The sequence below is a fragment of the Zophobas morio genome, unplaced genomic scaffold (assembly GCF_036711695.1).
Source record: "Zophobas morio isolate AGI-343-1 ecotype UQ-CSIRO unplaced genomic scaffold, CSIRO_AGI_Zmor_V1 ptg000054l, whole genome shotgun sequence".
Lineage (NCBI taxonomy): Eukaryota > Metazoa > Arthropoda > Insecta > Coleoptera > Tenebrionidae > Zophobas > Zophobas morio.
The window spans coordinates 2978386-2993991 of record NW_026972159.1 but is presented as its reverse complement, the minus strand read 5'-3'; the positions used below and the strand labels follow the sequence as shown (position 1 = coordinate 2993991).

The window sequence follows — 15606 nt, the reverse complement described above, 5'->3', positions numbered from 1 at the left end:
TCGTGTAAAATAATTAATGTAATGTCAGTTTAATCAGTGCATAATTCAAACACACGATACAAAGTTCGATGTTTATTTTTTGCATCAAAGTCCAACTCGCCGTTATAACACACCGGCTAATTTGCCGAAATAAGGTACATTTATTTATTAATTCATTGTTCCGTTGTATAACGTTACAGTTTTTAATAGTTTCGAATAGTTGCAGGTTAGTGGACTGTTTTTCCACCTGTGCGGTATTAATCGGCAGACGGACGAAATTACCAATTAATTACGGAATCGTTGGCTTATTAGTACAGGTGAATAGTTAGCAGGAACTGAAATGAAAATAAAATTTATGCGCACACACCAGTTACGCTTTTCTTTTCATCGCAATTATCGATGTAATAATGCATAATTGTTATGTGAATGGGGAATTCGTTGTGAGTAGAGAAATTGTGTACGAAACCATAGATTAATATAGATGCGACATACAGGCTGATTTTGCCTGAGAACTTGTTTGATTTACAGACCAGAGCGCGCTCAAGCCAATATCGACTCTAAGCGTTCAGAAGCGATTTGGTTGGTTTAGACTATAATTTCTGCGGGAAATAGTTGTTTGGTCGGTTTTTATAACGACTAAGTCAATTTTTTGGTACATATTCAGATGATTTTACATATTTTGTTTAACTAAGAATTGATTCTTTATTTGTGTTTTATACTAGCAAAACGTCTTAAAGTAAGAATATTGTAGAAATCGTAATAACCCAATGATTTTTTTCGGGAAAACGTTTTGGAAACACTGTGTTCTATTTTGTATGAATTTTTTTTTTTTATGTTTTTAGTGACAATTTTTGTGGTTGTTTTCGATACACTGTATGATATTAACAGTGAGAAAAAAAATAAACAATTAAAATAATCGAAAAATCGAGAAATCTAGTAATTGAAATATCGAAGAACTGAAAATCGAAAAAATGTAAAATTCAAAAATCGAATAACTGAAAAATCGAAACATCGAAAAACTGAGAAATCGAAAAATCAAAAGATCAAGAAATCGTGGAGTCGAAAAATCGAAAAGTTAAAAATTGAACAATTTATAAATTGAGAAATTGACAATCAAAATATCAAAAATCCAAATCTCGTTAAATCGAGAAATCAAAGAACTTAAAAATTCAAAAAATTGAAAAATTGAGAGATTGCAAAATTCAAAGAATGAGAAATCGAAAATGAATGAAGTCGAAAACTCGAACAATAGAGAAATCGACAAACAAAAAGTTAAAAGTTGAAAAATTGGAAATGCGGAAAAATCAAAAAACGATAAAATGGAAAACTGGAAAAACTGAGAAACCGAAAGAGGCCAAAATAAAAAATTGATAAAATGACAAATCGAAAACCTGAACAATCAAATCTCGATAAATCGGGAATGAAAAATTAACAAATCGAAAAATTGAAAAACAGAACATCTAAAACCAGGAAGTCGAAAAGTAGAAAGATCAAGAAATATTGAAAAATTAAAATATCAAAAGAAAAATCTAAAATTTAAAAATCCAAAAATTGAAAAATCGACAAAGTAAAAAGGTAGACACATCGAAAAACCCAGAAGTCAAAAATAAAAAAGCCGAAGAATTGAAATATTGAAAAATCAAAAACCTGAAAAATTAAAAAATTAAAGAATTGATGAACAGGAAAATCGAAACACTTGAAGGTCAAGAAATGGGAAAATCAAAACGTAGATTAATTGAAAAATCGAAAAATTGAGAGTTTAAAAAAGTCAAATTTGAAAAATTAAAAAACCGAAAATTTGGCAAAATGACAATTGAAAAACAGAAAATCTAAAACCTGGAAGTCGAAAAATCGGAAGATTAAGAAATCGAAACATTTAAAAAATTCGAAAACTTGAAAAATTGAAATATCGAAGAACTCAAATGAAAAATCGAGAAATCGAAAATTCGAAAATTTTAAAAATTAAAAAATGTAAAATTTAAAAATCGAAAAAGTAAAAAGATCGGCACGTCGAAAAATCCAGGAGTCAAGAATCGAAAAGTCGAAGAATCGAAATATTGAAAAATCCCAAAACTGAAAAATGAAAGAAAAACTAAAAATGGGAAACTAAATCGGAAAATCAAAACATTGAAAAATCGAAAAATTTAAAACGACAATTGAAAACAAAATCTAAAACCGGGAAGTCGAAAAATCGAAAGATTAAGCAATCGAAAAATTGAAAAATCGAAAAAGTAAAAAAATCGACACATCGAAAAGTCCAGAAGCCAAAAATCGAAAAGTCGAAGAATCAAAATATTGAAAAATCCCAAAACTGAAATATCGAAAAACTGAAAAATGGAAAACCTGAAAAATCCGAAAACTTAAATATCCAAAAACTGAGAACATAAAAAGTCGAAAAATTGAGCAATAGAAAAATCCAAAAACTGAAGTCGAAAAATTGAAGCCTTAAAAAAATTAAAAAATCAAAAATCAAAAACCTGAAAAATCTAAAAATTAAAAAATTGGAGAACAGGAATATCGAAACCCTTGAAAGTAAAGAAATGGGAAAATTGAAAAAACGACAATTGAAGAACATAAAATCTAAAACCGGGTCGAAAAATCGATTGATTAAGAAATCAAAACATTTGAAAAATTCGAAAACTTGAAAAACTGAAATATCGAAAAGCTGAAATGAAAAATCGAGAAATCGAAAAATCTAAAATTTTAAATATTAAAAAATTAAAATACCAAAAAATTGAGAAATCTAAAATTTAAAAATCGAAAAAGCAAAAAATCGACACATCGAAAAATCCAGAAGTCAAAAATGGAAAAGTCGAAGAATAGAAATATTGAAAAATCCCAAAACTGAAATATCGAAAGACTGAAAAGTGAAAGAAAAACTGACAAATCGAAAAATTGTGAAATCGAAAAAATCCAAAAAGTGGGGTCGAAAAATTGAAACCTTAAAAAAATTAAAAAATAAATCAAAAACCTGAAAAATCGAAAAATTAAAGAATTGAACGGGAATATCGAAACCCTCGAAAGTCAAGAATTGGGAAAATCAAAACATAGATTAATTGAAAAATCGAAAAATTGACAAAATGACAATTAAAAAACAGAAAATCTAAAACCGGGAAGTCGAAAAATCAAAAGATTAAGAAATCGAAACATTTGAAAAATTCGAAAACTTGAAAAATTGAAATATCGAAGAACCGAAATGAAAAATCGAGAAATCGAAAAATCTAAAACTTTAAAAATAAAAAATATAAAATTTTAAATTTTAATATTGAAATATGTATTAAAAACTGAAAAATAGAAGAAAAACTAAAAATAGGATACTAAATCGGGAAATCAAAACATTGAAAAATCGAAAAATATAAAACGACAATTGAAAACAGAAAATCTAAAACCGAAAGTCGAAAAATCGACAGATTAAGCAATCGAAAAATTGAAAAATCGAAAAGTCGAAGAATCAAGATATTGAAAAATCCCAAAACTGAAATATCGAAAAACTGAAAAATGAAACAAAAACTAAAAAATGGAAAACATGAAAAATCCGAAAACTGAAATATCCAAAAACTGAGAACCTAAAAAGTCGAATTGAGCAATAGAAAAATCCAAAGAGTGAAGTCGAAAAATTGAAACCTTAAAAAAATTTAAAAATATAAAGTCAAAAACCTGAAAAATCGAAAAATTAAAGAATTGAAGAACAGGAATATCGAAACCCTCGAAAGTCAAGAAATGGGATAATCAAAACATCGATTAATTGAAAAATCCAAAAATTGACAGTTTATAAATATCAAATTTGAAAAATTGAAAAACAGAAAATCTAAAAGCGGGAAGTCGAAAAATCTATTGATTAAGAAATCAAAACATTTGAAAAATTCGAAAACTTGAAAAACTGAAATATCGAAGAGCTGAAATGAAAAATCTAAAATTTTAAAAATTAAAAAATCTATAATCAAAAATTTGAAAATCGAAAAATTGAAAAATCGAAAAAGTAAAAAAATCGACACATCGAAAAATCCAGGAGTCAAAAATCGAGAAGTCGAAGAATCGAAATATTGAAAAATCCCAAAACTAAAATATCGAAAAACCGAAAAATGAAAGAAAAACTAAAAATGGGAAACTAAATCGGGAAATCAAAACATTGAAAAATCGAAAAATTTAAAACGACAATTGAAAACAGAAAATCTAAAACCGGGAAGTCGAAAAATCGAAAGATTAAGCAATCGAAAAATTGAAAAATCAAAAAAGTTGAAAAATCGACACATCGAAAACTCCAGAAGCCAAAAATCGAAAAGTCAAAGAATCAAAATATTGAAAAATGGAAAACCTGAAAAATCCGAAAACTTAAATATCCAAAAACTCAGAACCTAAAAAGTCGAAAAATTGAGCAATAGAAAAATCCAAAAAGTGAAGTCGAAAAATAGAAACGTTAAAAAATCGAAAACCTGAAAAATCAAAAAATTAAGGAATTGAAAAATATGAAAATCGAAGCACTCGAAGGTCAAGAAATGGGCAAATCAAAACATCGATTAATTGAAAAATCGGAAAATTGAGAGTTTATAAAAGTCAAATTTGAAAAATTAAAAAATCGAAAATTTGACAAAATGACAATTGAAAAACAGAAAATCTAAAACCGGGAAGTCTAAAAAAATCGACACTTTGAAAAATCCAGAAGTAAATCGAAAAGTCGAATAATCGAAATACTGAAAAAGTGAAAAATCTGAAACATTGGAAAATTGAGAAATTGAAAAATTGAAAATCGAGAAATTGAAAAATGGAAGAACTGAAAAAACTAAAAACTTAAAAATTCAGAAATTGGGAAATTATAATATTGAAAAAATGAGAAATCAAACAGTCAAAAAAGTGAAAAACCTTAAAAAATCAAAAAAACTGAAAATTAAAAACCTAAAAAGCTTCAAAATTGAAGAATTGAAGAAACGAAAAAACGAAAAATTGAAAGAAATTGAGAAATAATGGTAAAATCGAAAAATTGAGCAATAAATAAACTGAAAAGTCCCAAAACTGAAATATCTAAAATTGAAAAATTAAAGAAAAACTGACGTATAGAAAAACTGAAAAACAACAAAAACTGAGAAATCGAAATATCAAAAAAGTGAAGTAAAACAACCGAAATCTTCAAAAAAAATCGAAAAATTGAAAAATCAAAAACCTGAAAATTCGAAAAAGTGAAAAATCCAGAAACCAAAAGGTCGGAAAATTGAAAATTTAAAGAATCAAATCTGAAATTGAAAATCAAAAACCAAAAAACTGAAAAATCGAAAAAACGAAAAGTTGAAAAATTTAAGACTAGAAATATCGAAAAATCCCAAAGATAAAACACCGAAAAATTGAAAAATTTAGAAATTGAAAATCAAAAACCTGAAAAATCGAAAAATCAAAATTCAAAAAACTGAAAAATAGACAAATCGAGAAATCCAAAAAAACAGAAAGTTAAAAAATTGAAGAAATATTGAAAAATCCAGACAGCGGAAGGTCGAAAAATTGAAAATTTAAAGAATCAAATCAAAAATTGGAAATCAAAATCCTGAAAAATCGAAACATTAAAAATCAAAAAACTGAAAAATCGAGAAATCGAAAAACGGAAAATTGAAAAATTGAAGAATAGAAAAATTGAAAAATCCCAAAGCTGAAACACCGAATAATTGAAAAATTCCGAAATTGAAAATCAAAAACCTGAAAAATCGAAACATCAAAAATCAAAAAACTGAAAAATAGGCAAATCGAGAAATCCAAAAAACAGAAAGTTGAAAAATTGAAGAAATATTGAAAAATCCAGACAGCGGAAGGTCGAAAAATTGAAAATTTAAAGAATCAAATCAAAAATTGAAAATCAGAAACCTGGAGAATCGAGAAATCGAAAAAATGGAAAGTAGAAAATTGAAGAATAGAAATATTGAAAAATCCCTACACTGAAATATCGAAAAATTGAAAAATCTCAAAACTAAAACATCGAAAAATTGAAAAATCGAAAAAGTAAAAAAATCGACACTTCGAAAAATCCAGGAGTCAAAAATCGAAAAGTCGAAGAATCGAAATATTGAAAAATCCCAAAACTGAAATATCGAAAAAGTGAAAAATCCCGAAACCAAAAGGTCGGAAAATTGAAAATTTAAAGAATCAAATCTGAAATTGAAAATCAAAAACCAAAAAACTGAAAAATCGAAAAAACGAAAAGTTGAAAAATTTAAGACTAGAAATATCGAAAAATCCCAAAGATAAAACACCGAAAAATTGAAAAATTTAGAAATTGAAAATCAAAAACCTGAAAAATCGAAAAATCAAAAATCAAAAAACTGAAAAATAGACAAATCGAGAAATCCAAAAAACAGAAGTTGAAAAATTGAAGAAATATTGAAAAATCCAGACAGCGGAAGGTCGAAAAATTGAAAATTTAAAGAATCAAATCAAAAATTGGAAATCAGAAACCTGAAGAATCGAGAAATCGAAAAAATGAAAAGTAGAAAATTGAAGAATAGAAATATTGAAAAATCCCTACACTGAAATATCGAAAAATTGAAAATTTAAAGGATCAAATCAGAATTTGAAAATCAAAATCCTGAAAAATCGAAACATTAAAAATCAAAAAACTGAAAAATCGAGAAATCGAAAAACGGAAAATTGAAAAATTGAAGAATAGAAAAATTGAAAAATCCCAAAGCTGAAACACCGAATAATTGAAAAATTCCGAAATTGAAAATCAAAAACCTGAAAAATCGAAACATCAAAAATCAAAAAACTGAAAAATAGGCAAATCGAGAAATCCAAAAAACAGAAAGTTGAAAAATTGAAGAAATATTGAAAAATCCAGACAGCGGAAGGTCGAAAAATTGAAAATTTAAAGAATCAAATCAAAAATTGAAAATCAGAAACCTGGAGAATCGAGAAATCGAAAAAATGGAAAGTAGAAAATTGAAGAATAGAAATATTGAAAAATCCCTACACTGAAATATCGAAAAATTGAAAAATCTCAAAACTAAAACATCGAAAAATTGAAAACTCCTGAAATCGAAAGGTCGAAACATGAGAGAAAAACTAAAAATGGGAAACTAAATCGGGAAATCAAAACATTGAAAAATCGAAAAATTTAAAACGACAATTGAAAACAGAAAATCTAAAACCGGGAAATCGAAAAATTGAAAAATCAAAAAAGTAAAAAAATCGACACATCGAAAACTCTAGATGCCAAAAATCGAAAAGTCGAAGAATCAAAATATTGTAAAGTCCCAAAACTGAAATATCGAAAAACTGAAAAATGGAAAACCTGAAAAATCCAAAAAGTGAAGTCGAAAAATTCAAACCTTAAGAAAATTACAAAGTAAAAAATCAAAAACCTGAAAAATCTAAAAATTAAAGAATTGGAGAACAGGAATATCGAAGCCCTTGAAAGTAAAGAAATGGGAAAATTGAAAAATCGAAAATTTGAAAAAACGACAATTGAAAAACAGAAAATCTAAAACCGGGAAGTCGAAAAATCGATTGATTAAGAAATCAAAACATTTGAAAAATTCGAAAACTTGAAAAATTGAAATATCGAAGAACTGAAATGAAAAATCGAAAAATCCAGAAGTCAAAAATGGAAAAGTCGAAGAACAGAAATATTGAGAAATCCCAAAACTGAAATATCCAAAAACTGAGAATCTAAAGAATCGAAAAATAAAAAAAGTGAAATCAAAATATCGAAACCTTAAAAAAATCGAAAAATTGAAAGACCAAAAAACCCGAAAAATCAATTAATTGAAAAATCTACAGATAAAGAGTTGATAAAAGTCAAAAATTGAAAAATCGAAATATTTAAAAATCGTAAAATTGAAGAGAAAAACTGAAAACCGAGAAATTGAAAAATTGAGAAATTGTAAAATCCAAAAATTTAAAAATAAATAGGAGTAAACTGAAAAGTCCCCAAACTGTAATTCGTGTGACCTGAATTAAAGTGAAGGAAACAGTAAGCAGCTCGTAATATTCTGGTAAATCCAGTGTCAATTTGTCGAAATTTGACATTTTTTCTATTGTAGTTAATTTTATGCCTAGTTAGAAGCAAACACTGTTGCCAACATAAGTCGAGGAGTCCTCAACCGTCATTTAATTTAAACTATGACGCTTCTCTATGTTCTCTGACGAAACCCCGTTCCAGATCGATGTAAGCCATGTTTATTTAATTTAGGGGTGACGTCATCGCCGCCTTGCACGGAATTGATCAATTTTAACTCATAAATTTTTCCAATTTTATTGATTCTTGTAAGATATTGATCCACAAATTATACATAGTGCTCATGTTCGACGACGACCTTGATAACACATAATAATCACTTTAGATAACAAAAGTGTGATAAGTTTCATAACGCGCATTGTTTCTCTCGAAAAAAGTGCACTTGACTTGATTTATGGTTTGTAAATATTGCATACGTTAGTCTTTCCAAAACGAGTATTAAAGTTGTTTTTTTCCACAGCTGAAGATATCCTTCGTCGACGAGGGTCCAGAAGTTTACGAGTACCCTTCAGAAACATCGTTGCTCATAGAAGACATTCCCAAGTCGCCCCCAGTTGCACAAATCCGTCATTCAGTTCCTTCGCTCTCTGGTAAATAAGCAAAAAGTGTGTTAGTCCGTATCTGTCCACTATGTAGTGTATAATATATTTATTTATGTTACAATATGAACGAAAATCTCTTTAAAAGAGTGTTTTAGTAAAATAATAAAACAAAGTTTTTTTGTATAAAACTATAAAATAGTTACTATTATATTTTTATAAATAAACGACAACCTGTAACAAAATTTGTAGGTACCTAAATTATTTTCATTTTCAGTATCCAAAATTATGTAACTTTTAAACACAGTTCAATTTCGGCTGTGTAATTGTGGCTTGAAGTTTGACGTTTCCAATATGGCTGCTCCAAATTCAATTAGTGGATGGATTTATTTCAAAAATGGCGTTTTCACTGATTGAATTGCAGGCACGTCAACTCTAGCCAACTACACCCCAAAAAGTACCGAGGACTTCCAGCCAGGGGTCACTCGCAGTTTCCAGACCGCGCCAGTAACCAAGCCGGAGACACCCGAAGCCGATTTGTTCGTGCAAGAAGTCGAAAAACCCATTCTGTTCAGCGCCGGGGCCAATTCAGACATACTGTTCTAGACTAAGAATAAAAAAAAACGTTTATTGTATTAAAAAATTACTTACATTCCATTAACGGAACAATTTTTCACGTTTTATAATGTCATACTGCTTACAGTTTTAATTTTAAGTATAATATGTATTGTTAAGCGTACGCTGTGGTATTAGAATATGTTCATTCCAATTTGGCGCCTTAATTTTAAAAAAAGTGTAAACTCTGTGATGAAATTTGCAGTTTTATGTTTGTGTATTTATATATCTGTCTACTTTTGTAAAATTAAACAGTATTGCATTCAGATTGAGGGTTTATTGGTGAAGCTCGCTTCGCTCGCTACAGGATTTTTGTGATGACTGGGGTTTTGTCTTTTTCGATTTGGACGACGAGGATGTTGTCTAGAACCAGGAGTTTATCCTTGACTTTCACTATAGTCTGGAACAAAAAATTCAGAGTGTGATAATAATTGTTGAATGGTGTACCTGCATCATTTTTTCTATCGCTTCTTTGTTTTTACCCAACACGTTACTCTTCAGACTCATTATTGAAGTGGGGGTGCACTCCGCGAACTCAGAAATGACGTCACTGTGCACGCGAACCACCAAATCCCCACTCGCATCCTCAACTTTTATGACTAATTTGTACTCCCCGTCGCTCACGGTTAGTTTTTCTTCGACCGATTTGAATTTCGCGCGGATTCTAAACACACCTTTACTTATATTGTTTTTGTTTTGTATAAGTTTGGCTATTGTGATTACGCTAGGTCCCGCCACTGGCGCACTTTCCACTTGGTCTAAATGAGCGTCAATGTCTATGTCGTTGAAGACGTCGTCGTCGTCGTCAAGCGACATGGGGGCCACTTGTGTCGACGTACGACTCCTACTAAAACCGCCCTCGTCAAACAAGTCTGGAGTTCTATTATCATCCCTCCTTGTTTGATCAAACTCAGCTTCCGCCTCCAATAACATCTCGATCTCCTCTGCAGTCAAATCCCCCTCCATTGTGTCTACCGCCACTTTCTGTCTTAGCACCTGTGGTTTCACGTTCTTCACCTGCAAATACCCCTCATCCTTCTCCTCTTTCTCCACCGCGAGCAACCTCTCCTCGATGGCCCCCGGATTGGGGTTCAACGGCAGCTTCAGCGCCCGCGCTAGCACATTTTCAGACGCGTTCGCCACCAGCAACTCCTCCACTTCGCCCCCCAGCACCTTCACGTTTTGTTGCTCAAGCATCAACCGCCCCCGACGCACCACCACGGGCCCCATGACCCTCATCTTCGTCCCGGGGGCCAAATTGAGTCTCAAAGTCGGCACGGGTCGGTACTCCATGGCCTCGATTTCTTGCACCCCGTCGGTGAGGGTCATCTGCAGAAGGCGTTTCCCCGTGCCCGCGATGTCCGAGTCTTGCTGAGTTCCTCTCGTCAGAGCGTTGCTGTTGCGGATTTTCTGCAGCTGCCACAGCTTGGGCTTAGATATGTCCACGATTTGCATCATCTGCAGACAGAAGTTCCCGGTGAGGGTGTAGTGCTGCTTGGTGGAGAGGTGCGGCGGCAGGACGGCCACTTCCACGTCGCGTAGGTCGAGCAAGAGCCACTGTTCGTACACTTTGGATTGGAGCTCTTTGGGGGTGTAGTTGGGGGAGAGGGTCTCGGTTTTGCACCAGTGGATGCAGCTTTCGAGCCACATGTCGGAGAAGTGGACTTGGATGGAGGTGAAGAAGGATTTGATGGTGGTTAGTTCGGCCATCGGGCGAGTTTCGAGGCATCGGGAGGGTTTATTTTGAATTTTTGTAGGTTATGTTTTGACAAGCGACGATTATGTCATTTTCGGGCGGTAAATTCAAATCGATGTGAATATATTCTCAATTAGTGCACTTTGGTCATCACTGGGTGGTTAAACGAGTTCAGATTGCAAGTTGGCGTGCAAATAACACTTTCGGGTGTTTATTTTGTCGAAATTTTCGAACATTTGTGTGACATGCGTGGTGTGAACAGAGAACATAGAGAAGCGTCATGAAATGACGGTTGGTAACAGTGTTTGTTTCTAACTACAGTGGCGGTCATTTCTACGGAACCACTCGATAAAAAGTCAAGTTGGTAGCCCTGTCATCTAGTACTTTACGCCGAAAGCGGTTGGTAGCGGTAGTTGATATGGCAATCGAAACTAGCACAACACGAATGTTTCGGTTGCCCTCATTTATGCCGTACTGTATCCCGTGCATACTGTATGTTCTGTTCATCTATTTATTAAAATAAAATATCTACATTGACAATGGGGCCATCTAACCTGTCAAATTTTTGACACATATGTTTTCCCCCAGAAACCCTTCAAGGTCACTTACACTAAACAAATTTTGAAAATTTACACTAGGGAGTGGTTCCATAGAAAAGATCGCGACTTTAGGAATAAAATTAACTAGAAAAAATGGCATAATATTTTTTACGACGCGTTTTACTTTCGACAAATTGACACTGGATTTACCAGAATATTATGAGCTGCTTACTGTTTCCTTCACTTTAATTCAGGTCACACGAATTACAGTTCGTCGTCTGAGAACTTGTTTGATCTATAGACCAGAGCGCAGTCAGGCCAATGTCGACTCTAAGCGTTCGGAAACGATTTGATTTATAAGCCATGATCCGTGATCTGATCATTCTAACCGGTTTCGACCACAATTTCTGCTGCTTCAACTTTGGAATTCTCATTTTTTCGAAATTTTAGTTTCGGGACTTTTCAGTTTACTCCTATTTATTTTTCAATTTTTGGATTTTACAGTTTCTCAATTTTTCAATTTCTTGGTTTTCGGTTTTTCTCTTCAATTTTACGATTTTTAAATATTTCGATTTTTCAATTTTTGACTTTTATAAACTCTGTCGATTTTTCATTTAATTGATTTTTCATGTTTTTTGGTTTTTCAATTTTTCGATTTTTTTAAGGTTTCGATATTTCGACTTCATTTTATTTATTTTTCGATTTCTCAATTTTTCGATTCTTTAGATTCTCAGTTTTTGGATATTTCAATTTTGGGATTTGTCAGTTTTTCGATTCGTCAGTTTTTCTTTCATTTTTCAGTTTTTGATATTTCAGTTGTGGGATTTTTCAATACGACTTTTCCATTTTTAACTTATGGATTTTTCGATGTGGCGACTTTTTACTTTTTCGATTTTTAAATTTTAGAGTTCTTCATTTTTTGGTATTCTAATTTTTCAATTCTTAAAATTTTAGATTTTTCGATTTCTCGATTTTTCATTTCAGCTCTTCGAAATTTCAGTTTTTCAAGTTTTCGAATTTTTCAAATGTTTTGATTTCTTAATTAATCGATTTTTCGACTTTGCGGTTTTAGATTTTCTGTTTTTCAATTGTCGTTTTTTCAAACTGTCAAATTTTCGATTTTTCAATTAATTGATGTTTTGATTTTCCCATTTCTTGACTTTCGAGGGTTTCGATATTCCTGTTCTTCAATTCTTTAATTTTTCGGTTTTTCAGGTTATTGATTTTTTTTTTTTTTTTTATTTTTTTAAGGTTTCAATTTTTCGACTTCACTTTTTGGATTTTTCTATTGCTCAATTTTTCTGATTTTGGAAATTTCAGTTTTCCGATTTTTCAGATTTTCCATTTTTCAGTTTTTCTTTTATTTTTCAGTTTTTCGATATTTCAGTTTTGGGACTTTTCAATATTTTGATTCTTCGACTTTTCGATTTTTCAATTTTTCGATTTCCCGGTTTTAGATTTTCTGTTTTCAATTGTCGTTTTAAATTTTTCGATTTTTCAATGTTTTGATTTCCCCATTTAGTTTCCCATTTTTTGTTTTTCTCTCATTTTTCAGTTTTTCGATATTTCAGTTTTGGGATTTTTCAATATTTCGATTCTTCGACTTTTCGATTTTTGACTCCTGGATTTTTCGATGTGTCGATTTTTTTACTTTTTCGATTTTTCAATTTTTTGATTTTTAAATTTTAGATTTTTTAATTTTTAAAATTTTGGATTTTTCGATTCCTCGATTTTTCATTTAAGTCTTCGATATTTCAATTTTTCAAGTTTTCGAATTTTTCAAATGTTTCGATTTCTTAATCTTTTGATTTCATCATTATTTCTCATTTTCTTTCAATTTTTCAAATTTGATTTTTATAAACACGATTCTCGATTTTTCATTTCCTCAATTCTACAATTTTGAAGTTTTTTAGGATTTTGATTTTTCACTCTTTTAATTTTTTAAGGTTTTGACTTTTCGATTTCACTTTTTTGACTGTTTGGTTTCTCATTTTTTCAATTTTTTAATTTCCCAATTTTTGAATTTTTAAGTTTTGAAATTTTTCAGTTTTTCCATTCATCAGTTTTTCTTCCATTGTTCAATTTCTCGACTTTCAATTTTTCTATTTTTTATTTTTCTAAATTCTATTTTTCAGTTTTCCAATTAATTTGATTTTCCCATTTTTTGACTTTCGACTGTTTCGATTTTCCTGTTTTTCAATTCTTCAATTTTTCGAATTTTCAGGTTTTTGATTTTTCAATTTTTCGTTTTTTTTTAAAGATTTCGGTTGTTTTACTATACTTTTTTGATATTTCGATTTCTCAGTTTTTTAATTTCTCAGATTTTCTTTAATTTTTCAATTTTAGATATTTCAGTTTTGGGACTTTTCAGTTTATTTATTGCTCAATTTTTCGATTTTACCATCATTTCTCAATTTCTTTCAATTTTTCAAATTTGATTTTCATAAACTCGATTTTCAATTTTTCGTTTTTTCGTTTCTTCAATTCTTCAATTTTGAAGCTTTATAGGTTTTTGATTTTTCAGTTTTTTTTTTTTTTAGGTTTTGATTTTTCGACTTCACTTTTTCGGCTGTTTGATTCCTCATTTTTTCAATATTATAATTTCCCAATTTCTGAATTTTTAATTTTTTAGTTTTTTCAGTTCTTCCATTTTTCAATTTCTCGATTTTCAATTTTTCAATTTCTCAATTTTCCAATGTTTCCGATTTTTCAGTATTTCGATTATTCGACTTTTCGATTTACTTCTGGATTTTTCAAAGTGTCGAATTTTTTAGACTTCCCCGTTTTAGATTTTCTGTTTTTCAATTGTCATTTTGTCAAATTTCTGATTTTTTAATTTTTCAAATTTGACTTTTATAAACTCTCAATTTTCTGATTTTTCAATTAATCGATGTTTTGATTTTCCCATTTTTTGACCTTCGAGTGTTTCGATTTTCCTGTTCTTCAATTCTTTAATTTTTTTATTTTTCAGGTTTTCGATTTTTCAATTTTCCGATTTTTCAGTTTTTAGATATTTCAGTTTTAGGATTTTTCAATATTTCAACTCTTCGGCTTTTCTATTTTTGACTTCTGGATTTTTCGATGTGTTGACTTTTTACTTTTTCGATTTTTAAATTTTAGAATTCTCAGTATTTTGGTATTTTAATATTTCAATATTTAAAATTTTAGATTTTTCGATTTCTCGATTTTTCATTTCAGTTCTTCGATATTTCAGTTTTTCAAGTTTTGGAATTTTTCAAATGCTCTGATTTCATAATCAATCGATTCTTCGACTTCCCGGTTATAGATTTTCTGTTTTTCAATTTCGTTTTTTAAAATTGTCGTCAATTTTTCAAATTTAATATTAATTTATAAACTGTCAATTTTTCGATTTTTCAATTAATCGATGTTTTGATTTTCTCATTTCTTGACTTTCGAGGGTTTCGATATTCCTGTTCTTCAATTATTTAAGTTTTCGATTTTTCAGGTTTTTGATTTTTTATTTTTTTATTTTTTTAAGGTTTCAATTTTTCGATTTCACTTTTTGGATTTTTCTATTGCTCAGTTTTTCGACTTTTTAGGTTCCCAGTTTTTGGATATTTCAATTTTTGGGATTTTTCAGATTTTCCATTTTTCATTTTCTTTCATTTTTCAGTTCTTCGATATTTCAGTTTTGGGACTTTTCAATATTTTGATTCTTCGATTTTCGATTTTTGACTAATGAATTTTTCGATGTGTCGATTTTTTAATTTTTTCGATTTTTGAACTTTAGATTTTTTAATTTTTCGAATTTTTCAAATGTTTCGATTTCTTAATCTCTTGATTTTTCGACTTCCCGGTTTTAGATTTTCTGTTTTTAAACTGTCATTTTGTCAAATTTTCGATTTTTTAATTTTTCAGATTTGACTTTTATAAACTCTCAATTATTCGATTTTTCAATAATCGATGTTTTGATTTTCCCATCTCTTGACCTTCGAGTGTTTCGATTTTCCTGTTCATGAATTCTTTAATTTTTTGATTTTGCAGGTTTTTGATTTTTCAATTTTTCGATTTTTTAAGGTTTCTATTTTTCGACTTCACTTTTTTGATTTTTCGATTTTTCAGTTTTTAGATATTTCAGTTTTAGTATTTTTCAATATATCAATTCTTCGGCTTTTCTATTTTTGACTTCCGGGTTTTTCGATGTGTCTACCTTTTTACTTTTACGATTTTTCAATTTTTGGATTTTTAAATTTTAGATTTTTCAATCTTTTGATATTTTAA

At 29.9% G+C, this 15606-nt stretch overlaps 2 protein-coding genes across 3 annotated transcripts in view; one reads left to right on the top strand and one right to left on the bottom strand.

The window, feature by feature from the left end:
* LOC135142883 (uncharacterized) overlaps positions 1 to 9397 on the top strand; it is a 43215-nt gene extending 33818 nt beyond the window's left edge. Inside the window, exons 4-5 of one of the 2 annotated variants that reach the window (XM_064074676.1) lie at positions 8436 to 8565; positions 8939 to 9397. In XM_064074676.1, coding sequence (XP_063930746.1) covers positions 8436 to 8565; positions 8939 to 9120 — 312 coding nt within the window. In that variant the 3' untranslated portion in view covers positions 9121 to 9397. Of the gene's footprint in view, positions 1 to 8435; positions 8566 to 8791 lie in introns of both variants that reach the window. The other variant, XM_064074677.1, reaches the window with a different exon arrangement.
* On the bottom strand, positions 9392 to 11061 carry LOC135142885 (recQ-mediated genome instability protein 1-like). The gene is made up of 2 exons (XM_064074681.1): positions 9577 to 11061; positions 9392 to 9529 (listed from the first exon to the last, which is right to left on the bottom strand). The coding sequence occupies exons 1-2, from the start codon at positions 10837 to 10839 to the stop codon at positions 9431 to 9433; spliced, it is 1362 nt and encodes a 453-aa protein (XP_063930751.1). The 5' UTR covers positions 10840 to 11061; the 3' UTR covers positions 9392 to 9430.
* Between the last annotated feature and the right edge of the window lie 4545 nt (positions 11062 to 15606).

Bases quoted from the DNA above. Each gene is read 5' to 3' on its own strand.
- LOC135142885 (XM_064074681.1), bottom strand. From the start codon at position 10,839: ATGGCCGAACTAACCACCATCAAATCCTTCTTCACCTCCATCCAAGTC. The intron at 9,530-9,576 runs GTACACCATTCA...TTTTTGTTCCAG, and splicing joins CGATAGAAAAAATGATGCAG to ACTATAGTGAAAGTCAAGGA.